At 41.2% G+C, this 17,522-nt stretch overlaps 1 protein-coding gene across 1 annotated transcript; it reads left to right on the top strand.

The window, feature by feature from the left end:
* The first annotated feature begins 21 nt into the window (after nt 1–21).
* Nucleotides 22–16,001, top strand: LIPA (lipase A, lysosomal acid type). The gene is made up of 9 exons (XM_062001427.1): nt 22–264; nt 1,893–2,013; nt 6,909–7,107; nt 7,496–7,605; nt 8,158–8,294; nt 9,651–9,797; nt 12,012–12,083; nt 13,117–13,188; nt 13,979–16,001. The coding sequence occupies exons 1-9, from the start codon at nt 160–162 to the stop codon at nt 14,210–14,212; spliced, it is 1,197 nt and encodes a 398-aa protein (XP_061857411.1). The 5' UTR covers nt 22–159; the 3' UTR covers nt 14,213–16,001.
* Nucleotides 16,002–17,522: the final 1,521 nt, after the last annotated feature.

The following is a 17,522-nucleotide window of genomic DNA, read 5'->3' as shown; positions in this document are numbered from 1 at the left end:
GGGCCGCCCCCGCCCCGTGACGCGGCTCCGCGCCAGTGGCGGCGCCCAGCGGAGGCCGCTCATAATCCCTGGCAGCGCTCCGCCGCTTGCGGCTTCAGGCACGCGTTCCGCTTGGTCGCGGCGAGCGGGAGCCTTCCCCTTCCTTCGCGCAGGGTCGCGATGCGGTGCTGGGTGGTCGCCGCTTTCCTGCTGCAGAGCATCGCCGGTTCGGGCGTCCTCGCCACAGGGAGGAGAAATGTGGACCCCGAAACGAACATGAACATCGTGAGTGGCGCGGCCGAGAGGGAAAAGTGCCCGAGCTCTGTCACCGGGTGCGGCCGCGGGACTGTAGCGGGTCGAGGAGAGAGGCAGTGGGGTGTCTAGGCGGCGTTCGGCTCCTTCGCGGCTCCCCGGGCGCAGGCCCGCTGCCTCCCGCCCTCGGCAGCCAAGGTGGAAGCCCGGGGAGACTGAAGGCGCTGGCCCGCGCTCAGCCCCATGCTGCTTACACCCTTTGCTTATCGTTGTCTTTGCCTTCTCCTCTTTCCACCTCTTTCTTGGTGCCCTGTTGCCTGTGGCGTGTCTTTCTCTCGCATGTTTTTTTTTGATCCAGACCTGTCTTATTTGCCAGTAAAGACACTTTCTTAACTACTAGAAAGATGCATGTTTATGAAGGATACTTGTGCGGCTAACATGATGCTCCCACGTTCTCACCAACAAACACATTTCTCCCCATTTGGCATTTACTCTATTTATTGTTTTTCTGCCTCAGTAGCCAACTACAGGAAATATTTACTGTTACTGGTATTAGTTGCTCTTTCCACTTGCCCCAGCTAAACTGTGCCATTTTCTCAGGCGTACGAGATGATGCTTCAAGCTAGATGTGCATAAAGTCTATAAGAAAATACGATTTTAGCTTGTCAGTATCATCTAAATATCATTTTGAGGCCTGAAAACAGTAATTTAGTCTAAGGCTTAATAGCATTTGGATGGAATTTAGCCTTAAAATAGTTTTTTTTTAATGTCAGTGTCATTGTGGCTGATTAAAGATGTATTTGAAAGGAAGTAGCATGTTTAATTTAATGCTTCTTCTCTTTCTTGCTTGGCAGCTTAAAAGCAGAACTCCCATCATATCTTGCACTTCTTCCATTTTCTCAAGATGTCACAAAACCAATTAAATAGCAAGAAGTCCTGTCTTAGTGGAATTGCAGCGAATAAAAATAAGTAACATAAAGCCCAAAACATAAAAGACGAGAGATAAACCTATGAATCAAATTAGTGCAGCAAAGTCACTTCAAAGCTCTGAAATAGACGTAGGATTTGAGGAGAAAGGTGAGTAAGAAGTGGCTATGAAACTATGAGCCAAGGTGGCAATGTCAGCAGCTTGCACGTGTTTTAAAGCTGCTGTGTTTCTTGTTCATTTCAGCACATTGCCCAAACATGATTGTGTCCTCTGTAGAATTGAGTATTTGGCATAAAGTTCAGATGTAAATCTGAAGTGTTTTTAAAGAAGGCTTTCCCCTCAGGAGGTGTACTCTTCTCTCTTCTCTCTTCGTCCATATGCCACATGTCAGTGTTTTGCCTTGTTAACATCATCATCTCCTTTTTTGGCACTTTGGTCTCCTTTCTCACTGTAAGCATATGGTAAACTAATATGACAGTGGATGGGGACAGGCTGGGAAGTCCTCACAGATTCCTCAGATAAGGGTTGTGTTCTGACTAGTCCCTGACTCCAATACTGGAATAAGTAATGAGAAAACCTGTCTGCATCAAATATATCATGATGATATGGCAGTTCCTACCACATCCTTTAATTTCACATCCCTGTCTGACTGGATCACAAAGTACTTTTCACATGTTAATGATCTGAGGAGGCTGGCAGTCTGACTCCAAGATGATTTCTTTTCTTTTTTCAGAGTCAGATTATTACCTTCAGGGGATACCCTAGTGAGGAGTATGAAGTGACAACACAGGATGGGTATATCCTTTCTGTTAACAGAATTCCTTATGGAAGAAAAGGCCGCCAGAAGAGTGAAGGTAAGATTTATGTCTGCTTGGAAAAATGGATAGCCATGGAAAAGCTGTCTTTGATTGATAAAAAATTTTCTTCTGTAATAATCCAGAAAAAGAGTAAAGACTATATAATCTATGCATATAGGATGTCTGATTGGTAAATGTTATGGCTGAAATAGATTAGGCACGTGTAGAGGAAAGGAGGAGTTAGAAAGCTCTATTTTCCTGGTATTGCCCTTTTGTGGCACTGATACAAGCCCTTCATTGTTTGATGGTCTTTTTTTAAATTTTTTTTTTTTGCTTTGAGAGACTGCAAGGCCTGGATTTTCTAGGAAAGGGAAGATAAGGGTTGAGATTTGTTAAGGTATTTTAAATAATAAAGTCCCTTGAGAAGAGATCAATTGTAACATTGTTGGGTTATTTCAAACCCTGTTTCTAGAAATGCTTCTTTATTAGATGCCTGACCATTTTCAGAAGCAGGGGAAGTTCACATGTGTCTGTTGTTGAAATATAACCAAACTGCAAGAGTTCCCACTAGAATGTGCACAAAATAATTTTTAACTGATCTCTGCATAAAATAAGAATTTGTTTGTTAATTTTAACATCTCTGAAGCTGCCTTTGCAATGAGATACAAGTGAGACCAATGCTGCACACTACTGAGATGGGATATTTTACACATAGATACAACAATATAGCAAGGTAAAATCCCTTTGGAATATCTTGAGTACAATGCATTTAAAAATGTACTGTGAATTAGGATATGTAATCAGTCATTAACAGTCAGCCCAGACCAGGTTGTTTCATGGATGTGATTTGATGGAGGAGTAGGAGAAGCATGGTCAAGTGCCACCAGAGCAATATTACAAGCTATAAGAATTACTGTGAAAGCTGGTGTGGAACCATGGAAGGGATGCAGGAGGTGTACAGGTGAGGAGGTCCGGGAGAGAAAGGTTAGGGGGAATATAAACTAAAACTTAAGGGAGAGGTATGGGCAAAGGTTTTTGCAAGGACTGAATGATGGAATGCTTTAAAAAAAAGAGATAAATGGATGTGGAAGAGTAAGCTGCATGTGACGTTAACAGTGCATTTGAACGGCAATGGCTGAATTCTTTATTAGTCTTGTCACCACCCCTTACAAAAGATCCTATAGACAATCACATGCATACAGCAGCAGACTGTACCTACTCTAAAGACTGCCTCAGAACCCTTTGGGCTGAAAGAAACTAGAATGAGAAGTAAAACATGGAGCTCACAAAATAAATCAATGATACTCCTACAGCCCTGGGTGTGAACCAAGACCTGTGGAAAAACCTTCTGCCAAAGGCCAAGCAATAGTTTTCCTGACCTTATCTATTGGTATGAGTTAGGATATTTGCACTGTCAGCTGTTTCTCCCAGGGTGGATGTGTAAAGATCAGTGCATGGGTGAGGCCAGACAAATCTGGCAGGTAGGTGTCTTTATACTTCAGAATTCCAGAGAAGCCTACAGGAAAAAGACAAGCTGCCTTTGTACCTGTTGATTTTTGTCAAATCCTTCATCGATGACATAAGCAAACAGAAGTTTCCTGACCTGTGGGAATTCTCCACATTCCCCTTGGCACACCCTTGACCCCAAGTTCATGTTTTGCAAAGCGCTTTAATTTTAAAAACAAGGATGACTGAGCACATTTAGGGAAGTATGATCTCCTAGAAGATGGGGATTTCAAAGTTCATGTTGATCTTAAGTTTTTATAGGCTTGGTATCTTTTCTCAGAAAGATACCAATGATGTGTTACTGCTGACTTGGCATAATTTTTCTTTTGCAATACCTGCATAATGTGAATAAGTTCCCTTGCAATTATGTATCACATGATGTTTTAGAAAAAACTCAATGGTTCTTCAGCTTAAAAAAAAAACCCAAACAAACTGGGAAAATGTCCAGTAAACCTAAAAGCAAAACATGAATGATTTGTGGGTTTAGTATTAACTAAAAATTTAAACGAACTGCATAGTATCACAGAATCTCAAGGGCTGGAAGGGACCTCCAAAGATCATCCAGTCCAACCCCCCTACCAGAGCAGGACCTCCTAGAGTAGGTCACACAGGAACTCATCCAGGTGGGTGTTGAATGTCTCCAGAGAAGGAGACTCAACAACCCATCTGGACAGCCTGTTACAGTGTTCCGTCACCCTCACAGTGAGGAAGTTTTTCCTTGTATTTCTTTGGAACCTCTTATGTTCCAGCTTGTACCTGTTGCCCCTTGTCTTATCATTGGACATCACTGAGAGGAGCCTGACTCCATCCTCCTGACACCTGCCCTTTACATATTTGTAAACATTAATGAGGTCATGCCTCAGCCTCCTCCAAGATGAAGAGCCCCAGCTCCTTCAGCCCTACATCATAAGGGAGATGCTTCACTTCCTTAATCATCTTGGTGGCCCTGTGCTGAACTCTCTCCAGCAGCTCCCTGTCCTTCTTGAACTGGCGACCCAGAACCGGACACAATATTCCAGATGTGGTCTCATGAGGGCAGAGGAGAGGGGGAGGAGAAGCTCTCTTGACCTACTGCCCACAGCCATTCTAATACACCCCAGGATGCCATTGGCCTTCTTGTTAAGAAGGGCATGGAAGTAAGCCTATCTTTAACTTCTCAGAAGTGCAGTGAGGAGAACAAAATGTTCTATAGTGGAAATCTAAGCAGATTTATCTTTCTTATTTTGCCTCTGAGGTTTTTAGGATCAAATGTAATAAAAAAATTATTATTGCCCAAGTCAATTTATCATATGACTGCAATTCATGTGCAGATCTGATGACTTCTTGGGAGAATGAAAAAGGAACTGGTAGAAATTGGAAGCTAATAGGAGAACAATGTGAAAGCGTAAAAGAGGTTAAACAATTCTTCTCTTTTTATGTTATGAATATGCGTGTAGCAGCTTGAGAAGGGCCTGTTTTCAAAAAATCCTGGTTCGATTGATCTGAGTTTAGTGAAAGGGAAGCTGATATCAAAGCTAAAAGTGAACATTACTGAAAACAAATTTAATGCTAGGCTTGAAAATCCTGCACACTGTTGATTAGGCAATGAAGTATTACTGCAGCAAACAGTTGCATTGAACTGTATTGTCTGCAGTGCCAGTAAAGATTTTTTGTGGTTGCAGGGACAGTGTGCCACAACATGTTTTCTTAATAAGGTGGGAAAAGCAGGCACTAAAACGGTTCTTCAGCACAGGTGTAAATGTTGCCAGGAGGGAACAATATTGTTGATTTGGGTTTTGGAACAGCGAACATTTGTGGACATGACCTGGAATGGAGAGTGTAGGTGACTGAAACAGTTGTGATTTGACTGTTTCTGCCAGAAGATCCAAGTCTAAATTATCAATGGAGGAAGTATTGCGTGAGTTAGTATTGTAGTGGAATGATGTGTCATTGGAGGAGGTAAATTCCTGAGTAATCTCTGGCATTGAGCTAAAGTTATTGTGCATTGGGGTTTGACCCCAGCACCCTGTGCACTCCTTGAGTGTGATGAGGGAGGGAATTAGAAGGTTAAAAATTAGAAAACTCAGGGATTGAGATAAAGGCATTTTAATAGGTAAAACAAAAGCTATGCACATGAGCAAAGCAAATGAAGGAACTTGTTCCCCACGTCCCGCAGACAGGCAGATGTTCAGCCATCCCCAGGACAGCAGGGCTCCAGCACGTGGAATGGTTATTTGGGAAGACAAATGCCATCATTCCTAACGTGTCCCCCTTCTGCCTTCTCCCCCCAGCTGGATATGCTGAGCATGACACCAGATGGGCTGGGATATTGCTGGGGTGAGTTGGGGTCAGCTGTCCTGGCTATGTGCCCTCCCAACTTTTTGTGCACCCTCAGCCCACTTGCTGGTGTGATGATGGGAGAGGCAGAAAAGCCCTTGACTCTATGTAAGCACTGCTCAGCAGTGCCAAAAAACATCCCTGTGTTGTCAACAGTGGCTTCCAGCACAAATCCAAAACACAGCTTCATAGTGGCTACTGTGAAGAAAATTATCCCAGCAAAACCCAGCACATCATGTTGTCAGATTTCAGTTATTAAAGCAGAAAATACTGCCAACACACCTGTGGTGCTGTGGGATCCAGAGACAGGACTGTAGATTTTATGAAGGTCTTATTCCTCCTAAAGGATTATGTCTTAATTTATTTTCCATGTGTAGAAGCAGGAACTTGAAATTCTTTGATCTTTACTCCACGTAAATGTATTTCTGTTTTCAAGATGATGAAGTCAAGAGAGAGACTTTCTAAATTCCACCTTGGTCTTGAGTGATTCTTTTAAATACTTCAGTCAAAGGGAGAAAGTCCTTTGAAAGATTCCTTTTTTAGCTGCTTGTGGTGCTTTCCAGATTCTGCCAGAGCTTTCATAATAGAAAGATGTTGCATAGAGATACCAGTACCAGTTGCAGAGATTTCCACAGCACAACACCCTAGTTTGGCGTTGTTTTAGCTGGCAAATTAAGATCTCGGTAGCTCATATATGGGAATGCCTTCCTCAAGTTTAGGGACAGGACAAGGGTCATAAGTAGCTTAGCTGTCTCTGGGCTGTTTTGCTGAGTATTTGTGAGCTTGTAACAGTTCTAAGGGCTACCTGTATTTTTTTGTAGCTCCTGCTTGTCTTATGTTTGCTTATTGCACATTGTCTGTCTGTTTTGAACTTCAAGGAATCTTTTGCTCTAGGTGGGAAACTAACAATTTGTAGGTTAAAATTCTTAATGATAAAAACTGGCTTTTTGTGAAAACAGGTGATTTCATGGCACTATGAATATAACACAAATTGCTAATATTAGCAGACTAAGTGAAGTAAATATCCAAAATGCAAATCTAAAGCAGACTTTTGGTAACTCTACTTGAATTATTCTTAAGTGTTCAGTCCCAGATGAACAGGAAGCTATGGTAAATACTTTATTTTTCAGGTCCAAGGCCTGCTGTGTTTCTGCAGCATGGTTTGCTTGCAGATGCCAGCAATTGGATCACAAACTTGGATTACAATAGCCTTGGCTTTATGCTGGCAGATGCTGGCTATGATGTATGGCTGGGAAACAGCAGAGGGAACACCTGGTCCAGGAAACATACACACTTCACAGTGAAGCAAGAAGAATTCTGGGTTTTCAGGTATCCTTGTCTTGTTAGAGAAACACACCCTGTTTGCAAGCAGGCTGCTCTTCCTCTCTTTGCCTGTCATCTCCATTCTGTCATATTGTGAGCATACAAGATATATTTTTTTTCTGATTGTGTGCGCTCTCATGTATGTAGGAGCAGTAAAGGAGAGTTTTATGATCAGTATAGTGTCCTGAGACAGCCTTCATACATGATCAGGTGAATGTTAATGGCTTTGGCTAGTGCTTGGTGCGGAGACCCGATCACCAGAGTGTTCTGCTTCATCCAAATGAAGCTTTTCTTTATGTCCAGGCAACTGATCTGTGGTGCAGTAAAGCTCTGTGCAGCTGTGCCACACTGATGGCTCGACTTACACAACTCTCTTTTTATCTTTGCTTTGTAGCTTTGATGAAATGGCTAAGTATGACATTCCAGCCTCGGTGGACTTTATTTTGAAGAAGACTGGCCAGGAACAAGTATTCTACGTTGGCCACTCCCAGGGTACCACAATGGGTATGTGAAGAGATGCATTTGTAAGAATATATTGTGTTTGGAATTATATCAAGTTCTGCTTGTGTGGTTTAATGATTAAAAGAAAATAGAGCTTTTGTATAGGGCTTCTGTTTTTTAGCTGCTTCCTGGAATATTGATCAATGTTAAGAAGAAATTACTTAGCCTTTCTGCGTTTACTTAAAGTGGGAAGCTGCTGAAATGATAAATTGGAGTCACAGGTAGTCACCAATACAGTTTCTATTAAAATAAGTTGCTTAACTGTGCATAATAAAATGGTGCTTTTAGACCTGCAGGTAGAAAGAGTTGGAAGGGTGTTGTGTTGAGTTAGTTGGCACGAACTTGGTTTTCAGAAGAAAAAAATTTTCCTCATTGATGTTCCATAGTAACTAGATTAATTTAAAATATCTAAACTGATCCTAAAGAAAACAATCAAACTATGGGTGTAAAAATATTTGTGCTCGCTCAACATATCTTAGGTTTTATAGAATCACTGCCAATTCTTATCTAAGTTGTGTCAGTGAGGATTGTTAATTATTCTTATATTATTTACAGCTTTCATTGCTTTTTCAACTTTGCCACAGCTGGCTAAGAAAATCAAAATGTTCTTTGCCTTGGCACCAGTAGCTACAGTCAAGTTTGCCACTAGCCCTCTGGTAAAATTGGGAATTTTTCCTGACCTGCTACTCAAGGTTTGTATTTGAGTGTAAATGTTTTTAACTAACTGAGGTGTCCCCCTTTCTAGCTGAAAACAGCATAGCAAAGAATGTTAATACCTATGATTAGATTAACTCGTTTGACAAAGGTGCTGGGATAGTTTTTCCATAATAATGCTATGGAAGTAAGCAGAGGCTTCTCTGGCTTTACTGCTGTCTAACGAGGCAATTTGCATCAGGTTAAAGTAGTATCTTATAACTTAATAGTTGGAATAAAATTATGTTTTCTGTTTACATGTTTCTAGAATTTATGCTACAGAAATCACATGATTAATTAAATAGTTGTTTTAGAAGAGGCATATGATAGATTTATACAGAATTCTTTTGAGTTGCTATGAACTTTAACAGATTTATTTCACAATTAACCATTTACTATTTAAAGAGGGACCATCAAGAGTGTGACTAAGAGCAGCAGCTTTATTTAGATGCTGTGAATCATTCTCTGGAGGACTTAACCTTTCCCCATTAACTTCAAAGGAAATGTAGGCAGACTGTCAGGCTGCAGCAAGTGCGTGGAGTTGGACATTGTGAACACCCTGCGTGACTTCTCTTTCCACAACCAATGGACATTCCTGCATGTCTGTTTATGTATTGTGTGCTCCAAAGGCAAGCATGTAAAAGTGATACTATCAGTTGAGATCTCCTGTTCTCTGTGCAGTGAACTGTCTAATGAGGACAGTAGCTGATCAGACTGTGCAGATGTTCCTGTTGTGCAGAGGAACTTCATTCTCATGGTGACTTGCAAAAAAACTGGAGTACGAAAGCACATGACAGACACAAACTCATGGGTCAGTCATATATTTGAAGAGCTGTGTCAATCTTTAAGGAAGTGCTCAGTGGGTCATTTTCAAATCCTTGGATGTTTTAAATATACTCTTCTAGAGGAAGTGGCCACCATAGTTCATGCAACTTGTTTTTCTTGCATGGTTTGAAAAGAGGAAGTTGCAAGTACAAAGCCATTTCACATTAGCAAATGCAGCTTAAAATATTTTAGCCTTGAACAGTACTGACGACAAGAAGCTGTGTAGTACTCCTGGAAAATACAAAATTTAAAACTCACTAGAATTTTAGGGTAGGTTTTGAATACTTGAATGATGGTCCCAGTTCCCACGTAGTTTTGTAGGGGTGAAGGACTGTGGTATTTGAAGCACTAACTGTGACCTTCCCACTGGCTGCAAGTGAGGTTGATAAGGAATTCAGTGATTCTCAAATGACACACCTTTCAAATAATGCAAATGGAAATAATTACCTCAAGAGTGTTGTAGTATGAAAACTAAAGCCACATCATTCTATGCAATTACATGTTTGTCTTATGTATATGTTATTTTGTAGGACATGTTTGGGAAGAAACAGTTCCTTCCCCAGAATTCTTTGATGAAGTGGCTTGCTACCCATGTTTGCACCCACAGAATACTTGATGACCTCTGTGGCAACTTATTCTTCCTTCTGTGTGGTTTTAATGAGAGAAACTTGAATATGGTATGTTTGGGTGATTTTCAGTATCTGAGTTACAGTGAACTATAACACAGTGTCACTGATCTGTTTGTCTTTTCCATGTAATTATAAAAACCTTGGTCCTTTCTTCAAGATGCTGAGTTTAGGGGACTATCCTTGCTTAGTATAGAAGTGGTTGCCCAGGTTAGATGGATAGCAAGAACTTTGAAAATATTACCGGAAAGCTGAAAGACATTATTTTAGATCTACTGGAGAAGTAGGTAAGAGAAGTGAATTAACATGGTGATGCAAGTATTTAATTCCTTTTGCAAGGAAGTGAAAAAGTTCATTTTGCAAGGAACAGTCAAAACATAGTTTTCAACCATTTTCATGATAACTGTTGAAGTTTTCTGGTCTCTCGGTGGATGTGTGCAATTATTTTCTCTGGAACCAATTTCTAACTCTACTGCTGGTTTCATCTGTGGTTCTAGTTCCAAAGGACTAGTTTTGTTACCTAAAAGCTAGATAACAGCAACTGATGTGAGACTGCCTTTTTTCATAATTCTTCTTAAAGTGTTTCTAACTCACTGTAATCAGTAGAAGTTGGTACTAGTTTACCCATAGGTGGATGAAGGCTGATTATTTTTTTTTTAATTGAAACAGAATTTTCATTTTTTCTGTATACAAAAATGTACATTTTCTGTGTTAAACATCAAGGTAAAAGTGCATTTTTAAAATGTTTTCTTGCCCAGCACATACTGTTTCCATGACTTTAATCATGGATAATATGGTTTTTTTTCTGCAAGGATTTAAGTTTCCCCTGGGTATTTTGTACCTCTAAACTCAAAGTGTATGAGGTATACATGGGCAAGGGCACATGCAGAATCCTGCACCTGGAGAGGAACAATGCCATGCACTAGTATAGGCTGGGGATTGACCTGCTGGAGAGCAGCTCTGCAGAGAGAGACCTGGGAGTGCTGATTGATAATAAACTGAACATGAGCCAGCAATGTGCCCTCGTGGCCAAGAAGGCCAAGCAACAGGACAAGGGGTAATGGGATGAAGCTGGAACACAACAAGGTCCATTTAAACATAAGAAAAAAACTATGTCCTGTTCAGGTGAGGGAGCCCTGGCACAGGCTGCCCAGAGGGGTTGTGGAGTCTCCTTCCTTGGAGGTCTCCAAGACCCGCCTGTGTGCATTCCTGTGCAACCTGATCTAGGTGGACCTGCTTTGGCAGGGTGTTGGACTAGATGATCTCTAAAGGTCCCTTCCAACCCCTACCATTCTATGATTCAATGGCATTCTGGGATGCATCAAGAAGAGTAGGTCCAGCAAGTCAAGGAAGGTTCTTCTCCCCCTCTACTCTGCCCTGGTGAGGCCTCATCTGGAGTCCTGTGTCCAGTTCTGGGCTCCCCAGCTCTAGAGGGACAGAGAACTTCTGGAGAGTCCAGCGCAGGGCCACCAAGATGATCAGGGGACTGGAGCATCTTCCTTATGAAGAAAGATTGTGGGAACTGGGGCTATTTAGTCTGAAGAAGAGTGAGGAGGGACCTCACTAATACCTACAAGTATTTAAAAGGTGTATGTCAAGAAGATGGGGCAACACGTTTTTTTTCTTTAGTGTCCAGTGACAGGACAAGGGGTAATGGACAAAATCTGCAACACAGAAATTTCCACTTCAACATAAGGAAAAGTTTTTTTTCTTGTTCAGATGAGGGAGCCCTGGCACAGGCTGCCCAGGGGAGTTGTGGAATCTCCTTCTCTGGAGGTTTTCCAAACCTGTCTGGATGTGTTCCTGTGTGACCTGATCTAGGTGGACCTGCTTTGGCAGGAGGGCTGATCTTTAGAAGTCCCTTCCAACCCCTACCATTCTGTAAGGTTCTGAATCACTTTGGACTGGCAGTTACTAGTTTAGATGTGAAGTAATGCAAGTCTTCTCGGGAGGTCCATCTAAATGTTACTTAATGTGCTCCCAGTTTTTACAATACTGGCACTTTTTTGAAACATAGTCCGAATAGATAAAGAATGCTTAGAGGATATAATTATCGTGTTTACAGTTCAGCTTTAATGTCCTGCAGATAATTGTAATTAATCCACAATTTGATCATCTTACTTTGACTTTATATATGGCTTCAGTTAACTTTTGTTTATAACAGTTCTAAGTAGAGTGGAACATTTTCTGCCAGTTATTCAAGAAGTTATAATGGTTGCACAGTTGCACTGTGAGCAGTAAACTATATTAATTATCTTGTTGCAGAGCCGAGTGGATGTATATTCAACACACTGCCCTGCAGGAACATCTGTCCAAAACATGATCCACTGGAGCCAGGTAGAGTTTCCAGAATCTAAAATGTCTGTGACTCTGGCATGTTTGTCAAATAGTGACGTCTCTGATAGTTAAATGGAATAAAATGCCAAAGTGTATATGTAGCTTAGTCCAAGTGAAATTTTGGAACCGGCAATTGTCAGAATGGCAACTGTTCACTGCAGCTGCTTTGATGATACTCATTTATGGTGGTTCACACCTCTCTCCTGTTACTTTGAAGACAGACTAATTGTAAATACTTCAGGCCAACAAACAATACCATGCAATAACTGAACTCAGAGATACTTCTTTCAACAAACTCTCTTCTGATTACAAGTTTTTAGCAGCAAAAAGCAGCAGGCTTTCTGTTCTCTTCCATGCACTTTGGCTTCATTTTCTATTTTATTAGTGTATCTTGAATTTCATCTCAGTGCATTGTTTCATGCCTGTGATGCTGTTGTGCCTGGGTCTTGCTCAGGAGACTGACAAAGAGAAGACTGGAAGCAGTGGTCAGTGTTACTTGTGTCTTAACTGGACTTGGTTGTGTATTCGGAAGTAATGTGTTCTGCTATACAAAGCTGCTTAACTGTTGGCTCAGGAAGAGACATGGGAAGATTTATGCGTTTTTTCAAGATCCATGTTATATAGACTTCTGTTTCTAAAGAATAATAGGTAGTAAATCGTACAGAGTAGACTGGTTTCAAAGAAAGCTCCATGCTGTGGTCATAAACATTTGGACAGCAAGGTAAATATTTCGGAGGTAAGCATGTAGCTGCCACATCCTGGCTTTGGATACACTAAACTGTTTTCCTTAATCTTTTCTACTGTTGCTATGAAAAAGTGTGAAATCTTAAAGGGCAAAGTCCAGTGGTATTGAATGTTAATGTCTCCTACTCCTGTGACTGGGCAAAGCAGTGACACGTGTCCTTGTTAATGCTTGACACTGTTTCTATGTTAGTTGCCTTTGCCAATACTCCAGATGACCTATACTTTTTTATTCATGCAACAGATGTGTTGCAGTTTTTCTTTGTATATGTGAATATTTGTTCATTTCTAGGCTGTGAAGACTGGGGAACTCAAAGCTTATGACTGGGGAAGCAGGGCTGCAAATATGGCTCACTACAACCAGGTAGACGTCTTTTATGGATATGTTCTAATTCCTGAGTATCACAAAAAAAGTCCTTGGGTGCTTCTTTGAGTGCTGTGCTTATGCTGCATACTAAGGAGCCACTCATATTGCCCAGTAGCCAACAGGAGATCTGCCTTCCCTGCCTACCCCTCCCAACCCCCGAAAAAAAAAAAAAAGAGACAGGTCTATAGAACTCTGAGGTAGTCCTAAGTCAGTATGGAGCCCATACTGGGATACAAAGTCTTCATGGCACACTGTTTGTTGAGAGTGGCCCTGCTCGCTTTGATCATGACTTCCTATTGCACTTCTCACAGTAAAGCATAGACTGTCGGTTCATGTGTGTTGCTGATCTCAAGCCTGTGGAATCTCCACACATGCTCACTTCTAAACTGTTGTGGGCGATACGAGATATATCTTGACCTTTGTCACTTCAGTGACTGGGAAAGATTGCAGTATCATACTTTCAGACTAGCAGTCAAAGTATTTGATTAGGATTTAGAAGTAACTTGAATGACATGCATTCTCTGAGCCTTCTGCTGCCCTGCTGTCTTGTAAACTCCTCAAGGCACATTTTTACTGCCACACATGCTATAATGGTGCAGGACTCTTGGGAGTTACCTTTTCTGTTGAGTCAAGATCCCATCTCCATCTCTAGCTACCCAGAAGAGGAAGACAATATGAGAATCTGACACATTCTTCTTGCATTTGCTAGTATGTTATGCTGTGGTGTAGTATCACAATGAGGATTTGTTCTTTCTAATGCTTTTGTTCTTACTTTCCCCTTCCTCAGACTACTCCCCCTTTCTACAAAATAAAAGAGATGACTGTACCAACTGCAGTGTGGACTGGTGGACAGGACTGGCTGGCAGACCCAAAGGATATTGCTATGCTGCTCACTCAGATCACAAACATGGTGTACTACAAAAATATTCCAGAATGGGAACATTTGGATTTCATCTGGGGCCTTGATGCACCTTACCGCATGTATAATGAAATAATTAGTATGATGAGGAAATATCTCTAAACCAGCATTGGTAATTCAGAGTACTAGCTCACGAGGATTTCGTCCTTTTGGAACATATGCTTTTCTGTCAGTAATGCTGTATTGTTTATTTATGATGCATTTTTAAAATGCCAGCGATAAGTACCATTGAATTGGATTCATATTTGGTTTGTTTTTCTCAGTATTACTTCTCTCTCCTGTGCAAAGATCCTCATTGTATCCTGCTGATTTTGCACACAGGGGCATGATACTCAAAACACAGCAGGATGACTTTGCACAAAAGGAGTATGTCATGTGCATATAAATGTAATGACATGTCTGAAAGACGAGTTAGTCCAATCAGCACCTCAGGTGCTTGACAATTAAAACAGCAAGTATTCCACTGTGCATAAAGCACTCCCATTTCTCAGTACATTGCCATTTCTGAGTACCTTTCAGAAGTATTCTTTGTACTGCGGTGACCCATTTGGTGCTGGTACTTTAAAAAGCACTTAGTGACTTTTTGCTGCATGATTATTTTTGTCATCTAAATGTGAACTAGCTACATCAGGTGACTTTCTTCTTCAATATTGCCCAGAACTGCCCTGAAGCCAGAGAAGATTGCCATTGTGAGTTAAAATCTCCTATTTCGGGGTGATTCATTGCTGCATTTTTCTTGGTGTCCCTGAAGCTTTCCATGTTTCACTTACCAGCTGTGGATGAGGGATGTTATTTGCCCTTGCAGATTGCTGGGACGTGAGATGTGGTTAAAAGAAATGCCACTTTCAGTTAGCTCTGGCAATAGACTGTGGATTTCAAGGAGTGTGATGTGACATACTCTTGTTTTGTTTTCTTTGCACTGACCACTGCAAAACAAGCTCCCACAGTATCCTACTGATGAGGGAAGAGACAAGGTATTAATCTATAGCTTGAATGACTTAATTTGTATGAGTTTTTCCTTGTAATGATCTGCTGCTTTGAAGATCTGTTTACTTATTAGCTGCTCGATACTTGCCACCATTGTGTTCAGGACCTGTGCAACACTGGTCAAGCCTGGCAGTATTAACAGAAGTTTCCATTTGTCTCAGTTTCCACTTTTGAGTGGGACATAGCACTCATTTAATGGGGGGAGAGGAGTCACATCTGCTTCAGAGCTCTGACTATGGAGCTGTACTTGTAGTGTATGTGCCTTGCTCTTTCTGTTGACTATACAGAGGATGTTGGCTCCTCTGAATTGCACACAAGTTCCATGCCAAACATAGATGTGTGACCAATCTCCAGAGTCAGTTGCCTCAGTCCAGATGTTACTTTCTATGCCACAGCTGGACTCAACCCAGATTTCCATCAATAATGCCAACAGAATAAAAAACCTTTTCTAAATGATATAGAAAATGCTGCTTTTTAAACTGAGGCAAGCCTTTTTCTGTAAAAAGAAAAAAAACCCAAAACCAAACCAAAACCAACCAACCTACCAAATAAAAACCAAAATAAAAAATTGCAAACAGGTGCATAAGCCATACATTGAGATTTGTTTGGTTTTACTTTTGGGTTTTTTTTTAATTCCTAATTCAGACTCAGGGAATCCTCAGGCTTTGTTTAAGGAAACAGTCATCCATGATATTTCAATTGTGATTCCTAACAGGACCTCTAATTTTGCTTTATGTTTGTAGCAGTCATATTTGCTTCACCTTGCTGTGCTGAAAGAAAGAGTTTCCATAGAAATCTAAAGTCACTAACTTAGCAGTTGTGAGGGTATGTGATACAGCAAGAGCCACATGCATCATCTGTATTGAGCTTGAGATATTTCAATAAACTCTGCTTGGAGTTTGGAGTGATGTGTGGTGTTTCACTTCTTGTTCGTTCCTGAATTCATGTGAGTCTCTGGGACAGAAGCCAGAAAGCCGAGTCTATTTTTCACAACTATTCATCTATAGACCAAGGATAATAGTCAAGTAAGCTTCCTTTTGCTTTTGTCCTGAAAGAGGCTTTTCCAAATGCTATGAGGCCATTCATGTTGTTTTGGGGGAATGTCTTTGAGACTTTAAGTAAGATATAGATTGTAAATAACTGCTCAAAAGACCGAGTCAGTTTCTCAGCCTCCAGGTGAGGTTTATTTCAACTACTGACACAGTGGAAAGCTTCTTGTATCACATTCTTAAACCTTGGATAATTGGATTACTTAACAGCCTGTCTGGTAATCTCATAAATAGCATTTAATCACAGCCTGAGGTAGGGAACTAATTTTTGCCATGGTATGTTTGACCCAGCTTTTGACCTTTGTCATTTTCAATAATAAATATGCTCAGGTGATACCACTCTCTGCATTCTGAATACAGTAGATGCACAGTCAAGATAGCTGGATCTATTAAACCCTATGTGTTACCTGCTCTGTCAGCTGATGAACCCTCTGTGTGCTTGGAAATACAGCAGGAAGAGTGGAAACTATACACAGAAGCCAATATGGAACTTCTCTGCTTTGGCTGTGGGAAGTGTGAGCTGCTGTGCTCACCTTGGCTTGCTAGAGTTACAAGCGTTTTGTGATGCAAACTTGGAGAGTTGTGGGAAGAAATGTTCAAAATAAGACACCCTGAACACAGAGGAGTGAGAAGCTTAGTATAATAAGAATGAGGAGTGATGAATGGTATGTTTTTCAAGGCTGATCTTGCATACTTGGTGTCTGTTCTATAGCTATCTTTGTGTTGCAGGTGTATATATCTGACAGTTAAAGTTGACTGAATGTCAGCTTTGGATAGTATAGAAGTGTACTAGCACAACAGAAGGCACCAGACACCTGCTGACAGTCTCAGCATTTAGACATAGAAGGGAGGGCTTGCACAGACATAAAAGCCAGTGTCTTTGTCCACATGCTGTGCTTGGAACTTGAAAATGGTTTTTTTGTAGTAGTCTGTAGGTATATTCATGCTGTTTGTCTCATGCCTAATGGTGGCAGATTATGTGTATCATAGAATGGTGGGGTTGGAGGGGACCTTTAGAGATCATCTAGTCCAGCCCCCATACCAAAGCAGGTCCACCTAGGAACACGTCCATGCAGGTCTTGAAGACCTCAAAAGAATGAGACTCCACACCCTCCCTGGGCAGCCTGTGCCAGGACACCTTCACCTGAACAGTAAAAGTTTTTTCTTATATTTAAATGGAACTTCTTATGTTCCAGCTTCATCTCATTACCCCTTGTCCTGTTGCCAGATACAACAGAAAAAGAGATGCCCCAACCTCCTGACACCCACCATTTAGATACTTGTAAATATTAATGAGATTCCCCCCTCAGTCTCCTCTTCTCTAAACAGCCCCAGTTCCTGCAGCCTTTCCTCATATGAAAGATGTTCCAGTTCCT

The sequence above is a fragment of the Colius striatus genome, chromosome 8 (genome assembly GCF_028858725.1).
Source record: "Colius striatus isolate bColStr4 chromosome 8, bColStr4.1.hap1, whole genome shotgun sequence".
NCBI classification, from domain to species: domain Eukaryota; kingdom Metazoa; phylum Chordata; class Aves; order Coliiformes; family Coliidae; genus Colius; species Colius striatus.
The sequence above is the reverse complement of the archived record's forward strand: the minus strand, read 5'-3'. Positions and strand labels throughout refer to the sequence as shown.